This window comes from Apteryx mantelli, chromosome 2 (assembly GCF_036417845.1).
Source record: "Apteryx mantelli isolate bAptMan1 chromosome 2, bAptMan1.hap1, whole genome shotgun sequence".
Taxonomy (NCBI): Eukaryota; Metazoa; Chordata; class Aves; order Apterygiformes; family Apterygidae; genus Apteryx; species Apteryx mantelli.
The window spans coordinates 100,012,356-100,030,167 of record NC_089979.1 but is presented as its reverse complement, the minus strand read 5'-3'; the positions used below and the strand labels follow the sequence as shown (position 1 = coordinate 100,030,167).

Genomic DNA, 17,812 nt, shown 5'->3' with positions numbered 1-17,812 from the left:
GGTCTGAGTAACCTATCCTCCGAAACAGGTTACTCAGTGGAGAACAGTGCTGTGACGTGCTCTACTGCACGCCCAGCGCAGTCCCCATGGGGCTTGCTGCTTTCTCTCATCACCACTGACATCCTGCTTGCCCTCCAAGAGGAGCTGCAAGCAGGCTGAGCTGCAGGAATCAACACTGGAGACTCTGACAAACTCCAAATCTGAGCCAAAAGGGCAGAGACCAGCAAACAAGAGCTGTAGGCAAAAAACAAAACAAAAAGGTTATGGGGCTATTGCTTCAACCTGGAGTGTAGGAGCAGAGAGGCCTCCACACCACAGAGTACTGGAGCTGCCTGATAAGCACACTTGATAAAGCAGGGGTAAGATGGTGCAACTCAGCTTTGGTAAATTTCACACACTTTTTGCAGTTCCTGGGCAGGACACACAGCCACGTCAGGAGTGACAGACCAGCTGTACATGGCTGACTTGTTTGGTAAAGCTGACAGTTCACCCATGGCAGAGCATTGCACATGGGACAGAGTGGAAGGATAGTGCTGGGCAGGCACAAATGTGCCCAGGCAGCAAGGCCAAGGAGAATCAGGTCTCCTGACTTTCACCCAAAGAAAGCTGCCCTGGCTGTATGCAATCCAGTTGAGGCTGCTGTGCCACTCACACTTGTCAGACACACAAAGCACCTCCCAGCTGCTTTCTCTTGCATAAGAGTGCATTAAGTGGCAGGACACAGCATGGTGGTGCAATTATTTGTCTATGCGCAGTGCTAGGCACAAGGTCATTGACACTATTTGTCAAAATGCCTCAATTTCAGATCTTAGCATCTGCCTCAAGCACAGATGCTTCAAAGAGATTACAAGAAGAGTGAGCGCCATTCTAGTTGCACTGGGTGGAAAGTAATATTTTCTTCCATCTTTACACTGCAGGGTAAAACAGTAAATAGAGCTGTACATTAACTTCCATTACATCCAATGGGGAGGACTTGGTATAGTTAAGCAAATAGCTCTGTCCTGCTTCTTTTGAAACCAAAAGGAGTTTTGCTATTTATGAAAATGAAAAATAGGAAAATGTTCTCTGTGCTTTTGCCTTTTCACTGGCACGTTACTATCACAGAAGTCACATCTCTGTGGAAGCCAATGTATGAGATTTTGCCTCCTTGCAGCAGAAGTGAATGCAACCCATCCTGAATTGTCACCTGTCAGGCTAATTATGAGCTCATCAGTTCAAAAATTCTTCTGAGTTCACTTCTAGGGATCAGCGTGGTTAATTCTCCAAAGTGTAATTTTTAGCATTGTGATAGCACACCTCAGGAACTGTTTAACTTCTGAATTACCACTCCTTTGGGCTGGGGAGTTGGGGGCAATTAGATGAGTCCTCCCCAGTTCAGTGCTGGCCTGATATGTTACCCACCCTGAGTACCTTATTGTTTACTCATACCTTACTCCTCTTAATGAGACTCATTTATCTTTCATTCAAGTTTCGTACTATTTCCTGCTTTAATGAGATTTATGATGAAAGAAAGAGAAATGCTTCTAATTGATCTACTTCAGGTGACATTATTGCTTGCAAGAGAATCAATCAGTGGTGGTAAACATCTGTTTGACATGAATTTTCCTTTTTATATTCCACTTTTGAAATTTTAAGAACAGCTAAAGCTCTGCTGATATAAGATGAGCAATACAAAGGCCTCATTTGAGAAATAACAAGTACAGGAGACATAGTAATAGAAATCTCTCAGATCCCTTACAGCCTGGTGGTGATTCTAAGATTTAGTTGACCAGACTGGGAAAACCTTTTCATCAAGATCTGCACTTTGGACATTAACCTATGTGTGTATAAGCCTCTGAACACAGCATGGTTCAGGCAGTCTGTAATAGCCTACATGCAAAGCAGCAATCTGTGTCAGCCCACAGAAGACAAAAGTTTCCAAGTTCAGCTATTTAGTGAAATGGCGAGAGAGAAGCAATCGCTTTGGTTACCAGCCCAACCCAGGGCACACTGGTTACTTGGTTAACTGAAAAGCACAGGGGGGAAAAAAAATCAGTGAAACTGACTGAATTTGCACTAAAAACGATGTGTACAGATGTTCCACTTTTTTTTTTATAAGAAAATTGACCGCTTAGGTCCTAATCAACACAGTTATTATAGCTTTTTGGCCTAGATGAAAATCAATGACGGTTGTTACACAAAGGGGAGTGTACTTTTAGAGAACAGTTCATGCTAGGCTGGGTCCCTGAGGGCACTAATAGGCCTGAGTGGCTCTAAGCAGCCTCACCAGGACCCCCCACGAGCTGGGGGCCCCATCTTGGCTTGGGCTGGGGCACCCCGTTCTGCCCTGCCCTGTGCGTTGGTGGCCCTGGGCCCAGCCCCATCTCCTGGGTGGACCCCTTGACAATGGCACGGCTGCACTGGGGTCATTGCAGCTCCCGCTCGGCCCCTCATGGGGCAGCCTTGCTCCCGCTGTGCCCTGGCACACTAGCTGAAAAACAGATGTCAAGCATACCTACTGCTTCAAAACCTGAATCATGCTGGAATGAAGGATCCTTTTTGACCCCTTCATCAGTCAGACAAGCATGTGTCAGGAGTTATGTGGTTATCCTTGGCGCTGACCTACGGTTGAGGGATTGATTTGATAAGCTCTCAGGGACTCTTCTACTTCCATTTTGCTATAATTCTCTAATATACTGGGCTCAGATTCATCCCTGAAATCAACTGCATTTCACCACAAATATTGGATTCTTGGAAGCCTTCCAAGTCATCTGCTGGAGGAGCCCAGATTTGCGCAGCTCCTCTATAGTTCAGCTAGCTAATATGCATACGAGAATATCACAGTAAAGGGAAGAAAAGCTCATGAATGCCCGAAATGTTGACTGACTTCTTATCCTCTATCTGACTGTAAAACATTTGGCTGCAAGAATATCCTATCCTATTTTCAAATTCACAAACTTCAGCTGTTATGCCAGGACTGTTATCCTATCCCTTGTAATATTGAAAAAAAACCCATGGAAATGATTTCCAGCTCTGCAGTTTCAGCAAAAATGTTTGGCTATACAGCTTCTTTCAAATAAAACCATCCTATTGATTCTGAGTCTTCATCACCTTGAAATTCATGTAGGTTATTTATATCTGAGCACAAGGATTTCACTGCTAGGACTCGCTGCTCCCATGATAATTATGTTTCTTCCACATGGGTTTCATGGGGACAAATAAGTATGTCAGGTGCAAGGAAGATAAAAATTAGTCTGCTCAACTGTTTGACCCTTATTTTGTTCCCAGGATTACCTGAAAACCTCTTTGACCTATTCTGCCTGATTCCCACTTTTTGCCTTATATATGCTAAAGGGATAAACACAAAGATATAGTTGTCAACTACTGTCAACTGCATTTTACCTGCCGGCTAATGAAAAAGCTGATTAACTCCTTTTGGAAACAGTTACTTTACTAAAGCAGGAAATGGCAGGATGCACTGCTTTTTGGTTGTTTAACTGTTCCATTACCCCAATGGAGAATGCTTGAGTCACCTAATAGCCTTTTGAATATGGTGAAGATTCACCTAGACCTTCCTGAGGGAAACAAACATGATTACCTCCAACCTTTAGAAGGACAGGACAGGAGTTTACGCAACAGAGATCAATTTATTTCTATCACTGACTTCATTAGGCCCAAGATTTCAACCAGATTCCAACTTTACAAAGAATGTATTTAAAAAAAAAAAAGAAAGAAAGAAAAACAAACTTTGCCTGGACTGAATCAAAAAGGGAAACTGCCAGCAAGTCAACCATAACAGGCTGATATCTTGAATTTAGTGTAAGAGTTTATTTAAAACAAGGTAACTTCTGGGCTGGTTTTCAAGGAGGTTAAGTGGACATATCATAGAGATGGATCCATTCTTATAATAATGTAACTTTCTGACCCAACTTGCTAGAGAAATGATACCTGCAGGAAATGCATAGCCCTTCTCACTCATTCTCCACAAGGAATAATGGTGAACACCATTCAGTTATGCTGTTCAGGAGGCAATTTGTTGGGTACTCTGGTTTAGATCTTCCAGTATTCAGCAAAGGATATCTGAATTCACTCATTGTTCTTTCACTGAAAAGGAAGGCTTGAGGATTGGAGCACACAACACATGAGGAGAGACTGAGAGAGCTAGGTTTGTTCAGCTTGGAGAAGAGAACGCTGGTGGGGAATATAGATAAGACTGAGCCAGAGTCTTCTCAAAGGCACACAGTGAAAGGGTAAGAGGCAACAATCAGAAGTCAAATTTCTGAGAGGATATATGGAAAAATTTCTTCACCATGATGGTGGTCAACCACTGGTTGCCCAGAGAGGTTGTGGAACCACCATCCTTGGAGGTTCTCAAAACTCAAAAGGAGACAGCCCTGAGCAAACCTGAAGCTTGTACCAGCACATTGACCTAGGTGATCTTCAGAGGTCCTTTCAAACCTGAATTATTCTCTGATATTGACAATTCGACAACCAAGAAATTCACTAACCAGAAATTTATGAACATTAATATCACGGAAAAGTTCAAGCTTAACATGAATGAGGCTTAACTCAAAGCCTGTCATAGTCATTTTTTAATCGTATTAATTTGTTATTTTATTACAATGTACTTTCTGGCTGTTAAGCTGAGAAAGCTACATATTTATAATGGAAAGGAAATCCCAGTGAAGTCCCCATGAGCGCAGTCTGACCGCACCTGTGTTCATGCAACTTTATTTTTAGAGGGGAACAAGAAGTAACTGAAAATTGGAGGGGAGATCTCACTTTTTAAGGCAGAATTTCCCAATTCCCAAGTGCATTCATCAGTTTGTAGCCCCATTTCCAGCTGTATGTCTGGGATCATGGCTAATAGTCTAAGACCTATTGCTCTAAGGGCACCATAGAGTCACAAATTCTTGTTCTACTGACAGCCTCTTAAGAGAGTTCATCTCCCCTGCCATTCATGATAACACATCATCTTTCTGACAGCTGCAGTTATTACTTCTAGAGGAAAATCCAGATTAAGAAAGGCTGAGTGTATATCAAAATAATGCCTCAAGAGGTCAAAAATCATGATATTTCTGAACCAGTAAGTCTTGCTACAGCTGAAAAGCTTTTCAGCTTTTCTTTGCAAGATTAAGAGCCAGAAGTTTCCTCTTTCTAAGGAAAAGTTCTCCCCTTTGTGAGCTCTCCCCTATCAATCCTGCATCCAGATATTTTCAGTCCATGATTTTAAGATCTAGCTTGTGATGTAACTACTTTGATTAGTAACATGATCACCATGTCCATATCCAGCATGAGTGTCTTCCTTAACAATTAGCTGACAATAACTAATAAGAGTTCAGAGACTTTTATCCAGGATCCAGAAGTTAGTGCACTGCAATAACAAAAATTAGTAGGATGAAGTGTGAAATGGAGCTTCACAAGCCTAGAAATTGCTTTTATTTATATTATTGCATTTTATAAAGGCCTACATTATTTTCCTTAGTTTCATCATCCACTTCTTTTATTTTAATATTCTTTCAAAGCCAATTTTGATGCTTTTTGCCTACTTAGAACGCTGTAGATGATAGCAAAAAAGTTCCATTACTTCACTGTGTTCTGGCACTTGCTATCTGATATTGCTTTGCCTCTCAATCCCTACCTGTTCCTTGTGGCATAAAGCTCATCATCAGAGACTTCAGAAAAATAACAAGACATATATAAGAACACTTTCTAATATGGGCAGTTTCTGAGAGATATGTGTGCATATGTTAAGGGAATTGTTTTCCTGCAAGCATTCCTCTCCATAGATAACATAATGACTGACTGTATACAACCCCTCTAACTGCTGAATCACTCTTAATTTTCTTCTCTTTGACAAATGTCATGGTCGTTTTTCCAAATGACTGAATGTGTAATATCACTATACGGCTAGCTGCCAGACTTATAGTCTTTCAGCTCAGAAATGCTGCATATTGTTTTGGCCTTTTCAAAGCTAAATTCCTCTTACAAAATGGGAATTGTAATTTTTAAAAACATTTTGCCCATCAGTATTCTGGGTCTGATGACAGGAAGAAAGTAGAAGAAATACAACACAGGGTAGAATGGCCTTCCCAAACCAAATGTTCTTATTTGAAGCAGGATAATTATTTAATACAAGTATAGATAAATATGCTAATTACAATACCTGATGATCACATTTAAATCATGTTTGTCTTCTTAAATACATGCTTGCTGGCTTGTATTATTTCTGCACTTTGAATAAAGGAATCCACTTGCATTTTTCTTCACATTTCAGGCAAGCCTCTGATATACACAACTCTCAATCTTGCTTGACTAATTTAACCAATTGTTTCAGGCTACCCGCTCAATGAAATGTCAGAGTCTCTCTTCCTCGACATATTCTTCACTTTACACGTAAATAGTTCCAAATTGCCATGCAGTACCAGTGGGAAAGGCATATGAGATTGAATGAATATCAAATGAATTCATTACGTCAGTACAAGACAACAGCAAATAGCATGAGAACTTGACAAAACACTTTGCGAATATAAAACCATGCACAACTAACTAAACATCCCCCAAGCTTAGCAAGCTAAATTAGCAGGGTCTATTGGCTTTTAATGGTGCCCCGGCTGGCAGCTTCTTGCCTCTCTGTGCGGGCGCTGGGTCCCACCAGCACACCTAACCCCTGCTTTGGGGAGGCAGGATGCAGCATGGCACACTGTGCAGGAGAGCTCACCAGTCTACATCCTATGTCACATCAGTGCAATGAGAGGAAATGATTCCCAAACCAAAGCCTAAAGTGGGAGGTCCCCAAATTTTCTAGAGAAGCCAAGCTCTGATTTCAGCCAACCTATCTATTGTAAATTGCTCTTTAGTTTTGGATGAAAGAGAGAGGGTATACGACTGCATAGTAGAACCTTATTCTGCACTTGCACATTTCTGAGAGCTCGTTCTGTTTGCAGAAATAGCAGCCATTTGGTTGTCAGAGTGCCCACTGCCCGTCTCACACAAAAGATGGGGCACCACATCCTGTGCTCCTCAGAAAAACTGTGCAGGCTCTTTTCTGAGGTGATTTTCCAAGATTAAAAATAAAATGGTTGAGAAAATTTAGATCGAAACTCTCCCAAACTATGAGCATTAGCAAGCTGTGCCCACCTCCTATAGCATAGGTCTTTTTTCTAATTCACTAGACAGTTGTGGTGAATTACTGAGGAACATTGTAGCTTTTTATGAGCGCTCACTGACAGATAAACCAACTCAGACAAGAACCTTATCTTTTTAAGTGTTATAAATCACTGCATTGAGCTTCAAATATTAAGCCAAACAAACAAACTGCATTCTCATTCCTTAAAACAGAAGAAAGACAAACATGTGACACAAGGCAAATTCAATTTCGTTTCACCATTAAAGGGTTTGCTAAATGAAACTTTTTGAATATGGCACTAAATACAATGGATCTGAGGATAAGCCACATTACAAAGACTTTAGCTAAACCTGCAAAATAACAAATTCCTAGTACACATCCCACTGGAAATTACATCCATTAAGACAATGATGGACACCTCAGGAAAAGCAGTCTGTTCAAGAACAGTGTGACTCTTCTTCATTTATAGAAAGGAACACAGGGTTTCAGCAGTACAGGGCCTTCTATTCTTCTAGTTGTGTTTTGCTTTGGGAAAACATAACTCACAAACTTTCAGCAGCTTTATCTGATCCATCCATTGCAAGTATGAGAAAACAACAAACTTGACATTAGATCATAGCTGGCTTTTCAAACACAGCATCATGAAAAACACAGCCCTATCAGAAACCAAAAGCTGATTTCACTTCTGGATCAAGGTATCAGCTCTGCATTACAAATCCCGGCCAAAGTACTTTAATCTAGATGGGACACTTACCTCTGAAAAACAGCAAAAAACATGAGACAGGCTCAGAGATGAAATATACTGGTTATCTGGGATAAGCTGATGTTGATGTCCAGAAGGATTTGCACTGTGCCAACAAGTTTTGGTTCTAAGTCTGGAATAGACTGGCTCACAGCAGAAACTGGGATTAACATAAAAAAGCACCTAATTATAGACTATGCATGTGCCATGCAAGGCAAGTGGCTGTTTGAGAATAATGTCATTTCAGATTTGCTGCATCAAATGATCCTGCTGTATTAAGATCATTCCAGCAACCACCATCAACATTTTCAGCTGACTATGAAGTAGCTAGCCAACAGTAACTCAGATGAGACACATCAGTGACTAAATAACTGCAAACGTGGCACCAACCTTTTCTTCTGGGTCTTCTAAATGATCTTCAAGGATGCACCATGTCTATCCTCCCTAAGCTCCCTCCCCTGTCCCTGCAGAGAATCCATAATCCCGAGTGAACCACTTACCCCTTAGGCAGGGCACCTGCATATGTCCTCTTCCTCCGAAAGGGACACATAACAGCCATCATATGGAGTGAGAAGCAAAGTAAACTAGTCGACATGAAAGGGAGAGAACAGAGACATCTTAAATATCACCTGTCAATGCCTTATTCTGAGTTTTCTGAATCTGATTTACAGGCTTGAGGGTATTTAAGTCCTTTCTTTCCCAAAAATTTACAAAACGGGTGGAGGAGGGATGTGTATCACTACATTTTTTAAAATTTGACTGTGGGAGATGCTGTTCTTCTTTCCCTCCCCTGTCGTCTTTTTCTTTTCACTCTGGCCTTGAGGCTGGTGTACTTATGCAGAACGTCAGAAACGTGGGTTCATTTCCTTTTTCTGTCTAAGAGGACTCAAACTCACATTTCCTGTAATGGCCTATTCCAAAACACAGCTGGGGCATTCTCGACTATTCTTGTTGGAGAAGTTCCACTTTGTTTAGTGTACTTAAACACTGAGGGCCCGAGGAAGGAAACAAGCCTCTGTAATCTCCTGGCTCCCACACCCAATGGACAGGAGGAATGTGCTGGGTTCTTGTCCCTTCTCCAGGACTGTGTCTATATTTTGTCTAAGTGACTGCTTCATGATAGCTTTATAGATAATCACAGGAACAGGGATGTACCCACATCTTTCACCTCCACAGGAGTGATCTGCCTACTGGCTTATGAAGTAATTTTCTTCTTCCCCTCCCACCCCCAGTGAATCCAAAAGACAGCCTGAATGAGTAGCTCAGAGAGTCATGCTTGGATACTGTCTCACTGTGTCTATGTCTCTCCCTCTGGCCCAATGAATCACAGAGAATCATGAGAAAGGAGTGACAAGACTTCACCTATGATTCCCCCCCACACCCAGTACTCTTAAGTCCCCAGTCTCGCCTATTGTCTGGTGGTTTAAGCAGCAGGGAAAGATGGGGTTGAATCCCTCCAGGCAAGTGAGGGAAATGAACCTACTCTTCTCCGACACCCTTGGTGAGGGCTCCAATCACTAAACCTTTGGGGTAACAGAGATGGGTCCAACGTGACTACCTCTGGACATATTTTAAAGGAAACCAGTGGTTATGAGTGGATTTTGTGCAGGGCCTAAAAAGAACATCCCACGGATTGGCATGCTGACTAGACAGAGACTGTCAGTGCAATGGCTGGAGGAACACCTCACCTGTGAACCTTGACAGCAATGAGATATACGAGCAGTACTGAGCCACACTCACCATGTGAGTCTGCCAATGCCCATCAAGGCACCTCATGAACTCAAGGGTCAAGAACGTAAGCACCACCAGTAGACACGTCAAGCACAATATGAATTTTATTGGTCTCATTTCTAAGAGAGTTAAAAACCAGACTGAAGAAAAAATGCAGAGCATAATCTTAATAGTTTATGAACAGCAATCAAGTTCCTTAAGCAGTCCTTCCTTTGATTTGTATATGATTTTGACTGAAGGGTGACCTACTATTTTGACTATATTTAGAAGGATGCCATTGAAAGTAAATAAAACATAAACTGTGTCTGAAATATATTAGTCGTATTAGAGAACACAGAGTTCAGAGGCTTCTCCTGAAAATGCTGATTTCTGTTCTGTGATTTCAGCCTCTTGGCTATTATTAGAGCTTGTAATAATCATCATTTTTGCCTTGAGATTTGAGAAGGAGTTAAGTCCCACAGAAAATGGAATGTGTCTGAATAATTTATTGTAAGGAAATATAGACTTAGTTTTCAAATATCTAGAGGACTTTCTATGTATAGTATTGTGGAAATACTGTATTAAGTACTTCTCTTGTCCATAGAAGGTAAACATATATATATCTGCCATTAGTCCAAAGATTTAATTTTGCAGCAACAGGAAAGAGTCTGCATTCATATGAAATTGTCTTTTTTCTATATACTCTAAACATTGAGAAGTGACCCACTTAAAGAACATTTAATCTCTCTATGTAATATATACAGTGTTTTGAAGTGTTTATGCTCTTTTCATTCCTCCACTACCTGGGTTTGTATTATGCTAAGCTTCTCCTTTGAATTTTTTTCACATTATGGAAGTGATGATCCTTCTACAAAACTTACAGCCACATCATTTAAAAGTGAGTCTTCTTACTGCAAGATTTTCCACAGAGTATTGGTACTGAGAAGAATTTGTATTTACTGATGGGAAGACAACATCTCAATACTGGTGAGGACACTCCACTTACTAGAAGGGAAATATTGTCTTTTGTTGAGATGAAAGATTCTTTAGGTTTCTTCCATCAACTTGAAGTGTTGTGACATTTCATATCACTGTAGCGCAAGAATGTTCCTTCTGGGAAATGCACAGAATATACTAATGAAAATGTTCCTATATCAGAGAGATTTTTTTCCCCTGTAAAATGATAAAATTATTCTTGTTCTAATATTACTTGGTCGCAGGAGAGAGAAAGAGTAATGCCTGTAGATAATAGGTCAAAATGACCGAGCATGACATTTTTAAAGTTTAAATCCTCTCATCCTTAGTTATCATACATTGCATTAAGGCTATTCAAAAACAGTGTTTGTCAAGCCACTGTGTACCAAAGTGATTTATTTTGTAGTATAACAATAACAAGTGAAACCGAGCTTGCTGAGTTTTGCTTTCAATTTCCTCTTCTAACTCCTGTGCCATTTTAAACAAATGACATACTGGTGAGGTGAAGAGGACAGAATAAAGTACCAGAGATCACCTGAAGGTCAGCATACAGCAGGTTTCTTCATATTAAATGTGTCAGAGCTATGCTAGCTTTCTATCCAACAAAACAATATTCTGCATACCAGAAAGGCAAAGAGCGAAACAGTTAAGAGATTCAGATACCAGGAAACTGCTTTTCAAGGTTGCAAAAAGCCTGCTCATTACAACATCAGATAACTGACTATTAGACAGATAAAACCCATGGTTTTCAAAGCAAACACCAAGGAGCAGCGCTTGGGTTCAGAAATGGAATACACAGCTCTCAAAACCGATCCTCAGTTTACACACACATAAAACATGTCTCTCTTTCTACATGTTTTATGGCAGGTTGTAAGAAACAGATAATGTCTCTCCTCATTTCCATTACAAAGCTCTGTCAAGAGACTAATAGCAGTCTGTTCCAGCTGAAGTGAGCAAAACCAGTTCAAAAAAAAAAAAAGAGAGAAAAGAAAAAAGAAAAGAATATTTTCTGAATTTTGATTCACATGCTGGGTGATGCACTTCCCTTTGCCCATTGTACGTTACTCTGCAGTAATCACTCCCTTTTCAGAACGACTGACCAATTCTGTCAGAAAGCTGACTGTTCCTCTTCAGGGCTATACTCAAAACTCAAACAACTCAAGTACTGCTTCAGCTAGAAGCACTTTCACACAGTTTGAGCCAAAATTGCCCCAAGGAAGACTTAAATCATGCTGGATGAGAGTTCTGACAGTGCTTTTAACAGGCCAAAATTTCACTTGCCAAGTGGCAATACAGCAACCAGCTAGATCAACAGGAGGACTTCCTGAAAGCATAAAATCGCCCTGGACCTGGCTGGACACATGCTGGGGGTCAGAAAACACCTGGCCTCAGTGAGTTCAGTCTTGCATTACACTGACTTTCCATATGTTTTTTGCTGTGGGGTGGTTTCATTTATTTATTTACTTTCAGGAGAACTGATTTTCCAGGCTAAGTGCCAGACTTCAGACATTTGCTCTCAGATGTCAGAAAGCATGGGTCTTGTTTAGGGGTGAAGAGAAACCAAAGGTCTTGTAAGAATGACCATATCAAATGCTCAAAAACTGTCATGAAGAGCAGGGAAAAAAAAAAGAGTATTTTGACCTGTTTGGGAGGGAGAAGCATCCAAACTTTCAAGAGTCGACTGGCTGTCTCAATATTTTGACCACTAGAGACTGCTGAGGATAAACAAAGTTTTTACTGAAATGAGGTTGTACTAGCTAAGAAATCTCAAATTAGGAAAAAAAAAAGTATTAATATCCACAAATACAAGTAAATAAGTCTGTCTGACTTGTTTAAAACAAACAAAAAACCCAAATCAGATGGAAATGTGGCAAATGGGAAAAAAGAAGAAGAAGAAGGCCAGAACAAATGGACAAAATTACTTTACAGGCAACATGTTTTGCAAATGGCATATTGAATCTTCACTGATCTTTGTACCTTTTTGGCATCCTCACACACACCCCTTCCCAGGAGGGAGATACTGATTTCCCATTACCAGTTCCTTCTTCTCCTGTGCTTTCAGACTGTCTCTACTTCACCTGCAATTTAATTTTTGAAAAGCTGAAAGAACTGCTAACCTCATGTCCTCATGTCATCCATTCTCCTTCTCCCACCCACACTGTTTCTAAAGCAAGTCCTGCACCCTCTCTCCCTTAAGCGCTTGTAACAAAACAACATAAGGAAGTAGTGTATTGTTGTGTTTACTTTCCATCATTGAGATGTGGGTTTCTGACAACAATGCTGGACTTGTTTGGGGAGTCATCCACCCTCCAGTAAAACTTGATCAAACCTGTTGCATCCTGAAGCAATCGAGCAAAGAAGAGTTATGGCTGCTGTAACTTAATCACAAGAAAAAACATGTAGGCGAGGTGTAATTATCAAGGGTACCAGCATCTGATAACATTTACAGCAAACAGAAAATTAAAAGACTCAAGCCAGAAGCAAATCAGTGGAAGCTTTTTCTTTCTTTTTTAAAAAATAACTGACTACTGATTTTTTCCCTAGCGTTGCATGTAAGGCTCATCTCCGCCAGATAATCTATCCTGAACATTTTTCTTCACTGGATGTTGGGGGTTGAATTTCAGGATTCTCCTTCAACACTGGAAGTACTTGAGATCCGACAGATAAAATATCTGGAAAGGATGAGCACAAGGGCTGGTTCATCAGGTATATACCAAAGTTTGTCTGCAAAAAGCAAAATATTCATTGAGATGCGACTCATGCTAGTAATCAGATCTATAGAGGATCTCACAACCCAGATATGTTCAGAAAAACAATACTTCTTTAAGGACAAGGATATATGCCCGATCTCCATATAATTAACAACACTTTAATTGATTAGCTCTAATAGACTGGTAAACAAGAGCCAACCCCATGCTATTCAGGAAGAATACCTTAAGTTACTAGATAAAGAAGGTAGTATTTCATCATGAATTCCATAGTACCACATATGTAATTTACACTCCCTCACAGTCTTGTCATTTAATGACTGCTCTGGTTTCTTGACAAATACAGTTAATGCTTTTTCACAAATAAAGGCTAGGCAGTGTGAGAAAGCATATATGTTCAAACAGTGAGGAAAAGTCTTGTATCTCTAGTATGAATTATTCGCTTTGTTAACAGAACTTTGCTTTGTCTAGCCTTTGTGAATGTTCCCTTTATTTCTTTTTCATGAATATTTTAGTATATTTTACAGAAAATACTCAGTTTTATTAGGATTATTAGGACTACCACTTGTTATCTGTCATTAGCTCTGAAGCCATCCTACATAAAAACTAGAAATACTTACATATGTTTCCTTGTGATACTGAATGATAAAGAAAAAATAAACAGGGCAACTACTTCACCTACTGACCATACAACCCTCCTAGGCACTGAAAAACTATTCTAGTCTGTCTGCACTCAGATAAAACACTTACATGTGGTCTTAATTTTAAGCACGCGAGACACTCCAGTTACAGCTGTAAACAGTTGGGTGTAATGTGGAAATGTCACATTAGGAGACTGAGAACATATCTTACCCAATGTGGTTTTGTTTCCAACAGTGGGAAACTTCAGGAATGTGGAGGAAGAAACAGCCCCGCAATCTCATGATAATATTTCCCCAACAATTAGAAAGCAGTTAATTAAAGAAATATGCCAAGTAAGAAATAAAGGAGTGCTTAAGACTACGTTACATTGGTAATTGAATTGCAGACTTCAGAATGTCTTTGTTCCTCAAATTGAGGAACCTGGAAACCCAATGCTAATTTTCTCATCAATTTTTAAAGGTTTCAGTAAAAAAGTATTTGTTTTTGGCAGACTACAGCCAAAGTGTTTGGTTACCAGTCACTAAAAGTGTAAAATAAATAAATAAGCAAATGAAATTGATTTGGTATGTCTATGAAAAAAATCATTTTTAAAAGAAACTCTATTTTCCTTCTCCATTTCCTGATGACATTTACTGCCTTTGTTCAGATAGATGTTCCTGAAATAGAGGGAACTGCAACTACAGAAGGTTTAGAAAAATATACTAGGTAAAGGGAACTGCAATAAATAATAATAAACCCCCCACCGTTTACTAGCTGAATTTAAGGGAATATATTTGATAGTCTTAATATGAAGGCAGTAAGTTTTCTCCATTCTTGCACTAATTAAATAAAAATACACTAATGAGGTAACACGGAACATCTTTAAGTCTTTGATGAAATAGCGAGATTGAAGGCTGAGACCTACTCTCAAGTAAGAGAGACGCTGTAAAGCAGGGATCTAACAATACATTGCCTCAGCATGACTTGGGATTCTGTTCTCTTTCATCTGTAATCCTAAACACTGAAAAAGCCAGCTCCCAAGTAGAGGTTTCTTTGCTATTTCAGCTACTCCTTCATCTCACTGGCATTTCACATATATCGGGCATGTATCGGACCTAATCAGGCCTATTCTATTAATGACACTTTTTGGGTATCTGTGATCACAACAGTGTCAACACTGGCAGACATAAAGTAGATCTTTATGGTCAATGTCCTGGTATTTAATGCTAAAGGAATGACTGCAGGACAGTACAATCCAAAACCACTAGCACAGTGACTATGTTGGATCAACCATGATGATAAAATGGAAAAGTTAGTAACTATTTCATTTTAAAGTACATAATATTACTATCTTGTTTTTATTTTTCCCATATTTGGTGACAAGCTGTGGTTTCCTTCTTTGTAGAAACAATGTGGTTATCAGCCTTGTGGTTAATATCCTGGATTTACTTCCTATACTCTAATGCAAAGGTGACACTTGCCTTAATTCTATTGCTTCAAAAAATGAGGCAATTGGAAACTAAATACTGTAAAATGAATAAAATATTAGTCCATGCTATACCACACTTCACACAGGAAGGAATTTTATAACTCATCATTGTAAATGAACTTATTTTATATGTGAAAATTTTTTACATACATTTGTTACTGCATTGACAACTTGATTTATTTTAAAACAAGGCTAAAATAAACCTGTGCAGATTGTTCACTGTGAACAATTTAATTTACCTGCTTTTTGTTGTTCTGGATAATTTAAACAGGTTTTGATTTTTAAAGCATTTTAAACCATTCAAAGTTATTTAAGAAAGGGCATATGGGAAAATATCTTATCTCAGGAGTCCTCAAATACCATTTTAATACTTGCCATCAATATTTTCCTACGCTGATTGAGCATCTAAAGTCTCGTAATATTATTTAGTGCTCTGAGACTGGATGATGCCTAAGGAGTTTTCAAAGTGATGGTATACATATTCAAGTATTAATACCTATTTGGATGAGCCTTTTCCTGTAAGAACATTCTCATTTCTGACATCTCTCTTTTTGTGAATGTTCTTAGGATCAAAATTTCACTCGTGAGTACCAGAAGTGGATTTAATATCTTTCAAGTAAATTTCCTGTTTTTTTTTAATAATTGCAAATATTGGCTCAGTGAATACAGATAATTACAAAAAGAGCAAAAGCTGTCCATCTCACAACCCAATTCTGTTTCAAGAGAAAAACAAAAAGTAGAAATTGGCCTTTCTCACCTTTCACTGATAAAAAAAGATGCTTTCAGCCACAGAGATTACAGCTTGCAGAGCTATTACAATGAGCTGCATAATCTCTCTCTGCTGTTACTACCCTTTCCTGACTTCAAGAGCATTTTATTCTGCATACAGTCTCCCCAGAAGAAATCAAGAAGTGAGCAGAGAGCAGGACTGTGACTTCTGTGGCTTCATCCCCTCAGTCTTCTTATGTCAGTAGGGACTCTTCTTATCGCTTCTAAACTTCATGGGGACAAAACCAGAAAGCTTCTTGATTGTAAAAGCACAAAAAGTAATTGCTGGCATAACTAAGTAAAATACACTTATTCTTGCCCAACGGCAAATCACAGAATAGTCATCATGCTCACTTAAAGGAGGAGGGGTAACATGCTGTCATTCTTGTATGTTGTTTCAAGTACATTTACTGAATCAATAGTAATATGCGATGCTTAGATATCCACTGACAGAGAAGTTTCCTGGGTACAATGTATCTTTTTGTAAAATAGAAACCTGAGGTGCTACATCTGACAAAGGCTGAGATGAGATACCTTTGAGATATATAGCTGCTGAACAATCAGTTAATTGCACTTGGTAGGGCAAATGCCCTGCTGGAATGTGTTCGAGTGATCCTGCATGCTAAAACTTACCTTCCAACTAATGGGTTCTGGATTTTGCTTCCGGATGCAGTTCGCAGCTGCCTTCTATCAATAGATGAATTGGCCTGTTCTCTTCTGCTTGTTTTATTCATACAGTAATATAGCCTCCCTCCCATGCAAAGGTTTTGGGAGATGCAGTTATTAAAGCTGAATGATTTTTTTTTTTATGTAAGGATTTTTTATTAGCTCTGGATTGACCAAAACCTTTTTGTAAAGTGTTAAAAAATAGGAAAGTTAAAGCATTCATTTTTCACATGCTGATTTTTCATATTGGAAAGCAAGGAAACTTTTAACTTGGTGTCAAAGAAAACATCTTGTTTTGTTGAAAACAGCTTAATAGAAGGGTGTTTTGTTAAGAACTGATTTTCCTTTGCCATCTACCTTAAACAAATGCATTTTCCAATTCAGTCACAAAGCAGAAAAGAAAACCATGCTATTCACAGAGCTCTATTAATTATGTCAATCACTGTTTGCAAGTGTTTCAGATCGCTGGATGAAAAGCATTGCATAGTGTAAAGCCTTGGATTACTATGAAAATGATGATAATAATGCATCAGATAAGAGGAGTCATTTGCTATCCTTATTAATGTTTCTGTAAGCAGTCCAAAGGCATGGTGTCTAATTCTGCAGGAATAGGAGCTCTCCCAAGGCACAATGAGATCCATAAAGGAGGATCAACAGCCCTCAGGAAAAAACACAAGCCCTTTAGTGTATGAGGACATGTGCATCTGCCCATGCAGATGGATTTCCCTTGATGTACTGCTATCCATGCATGTACACTGGGGCAGGCTGCTAATGCAATTCTCTTTGCCACCCTGATAGCAAGTCCCAGCTTATAGCAGGGCTGCAAATATACCTACAGGGTTCCTGGTATTAGTGTTACACTGCATTTGCAAAACATAGAAGATGGGCAAGAATTCAGTGTTCTCTCTTTTCTGTTCATGTGTGTTTTGCATCAGGTGGTGACACAGGTGAATTAGTGTGCAGGTAGATTTATGTTATTTGCTTAATGTAGTTATCTAGTCTTTCCTGGTCTCCTGCAATAACAC

At 39.4% G+C, this 17,812-nt stretch overlaps 1 protein-coding gene across 1 annotated transcript in view; it reads right to left on the bottom strand.

Moving 5' to 3' along the window:
- Positions 1 to 12,243: 12,243 nt before the first annotated feature.
- Positions 12,244 to 17,812, bottom strand: part of MOCOS (molybdenum cofactor sulfurase) — a 141,640-nt gene continuing 136,071 nt past the window's right edge. Inside the window, exon 13 of the mRNA XM_067292170.1 lies at positions 12,244 to 13,259. Coding sequence (XP_067148271.1) covers positions 13,113 to 13,259 — 147 coding nt within the window. The 3' untranslated portion in view covers positions 12,244 to 13,112. The remainder of the gene's footprint in view (positions 13,260 to 17,812) is intronic.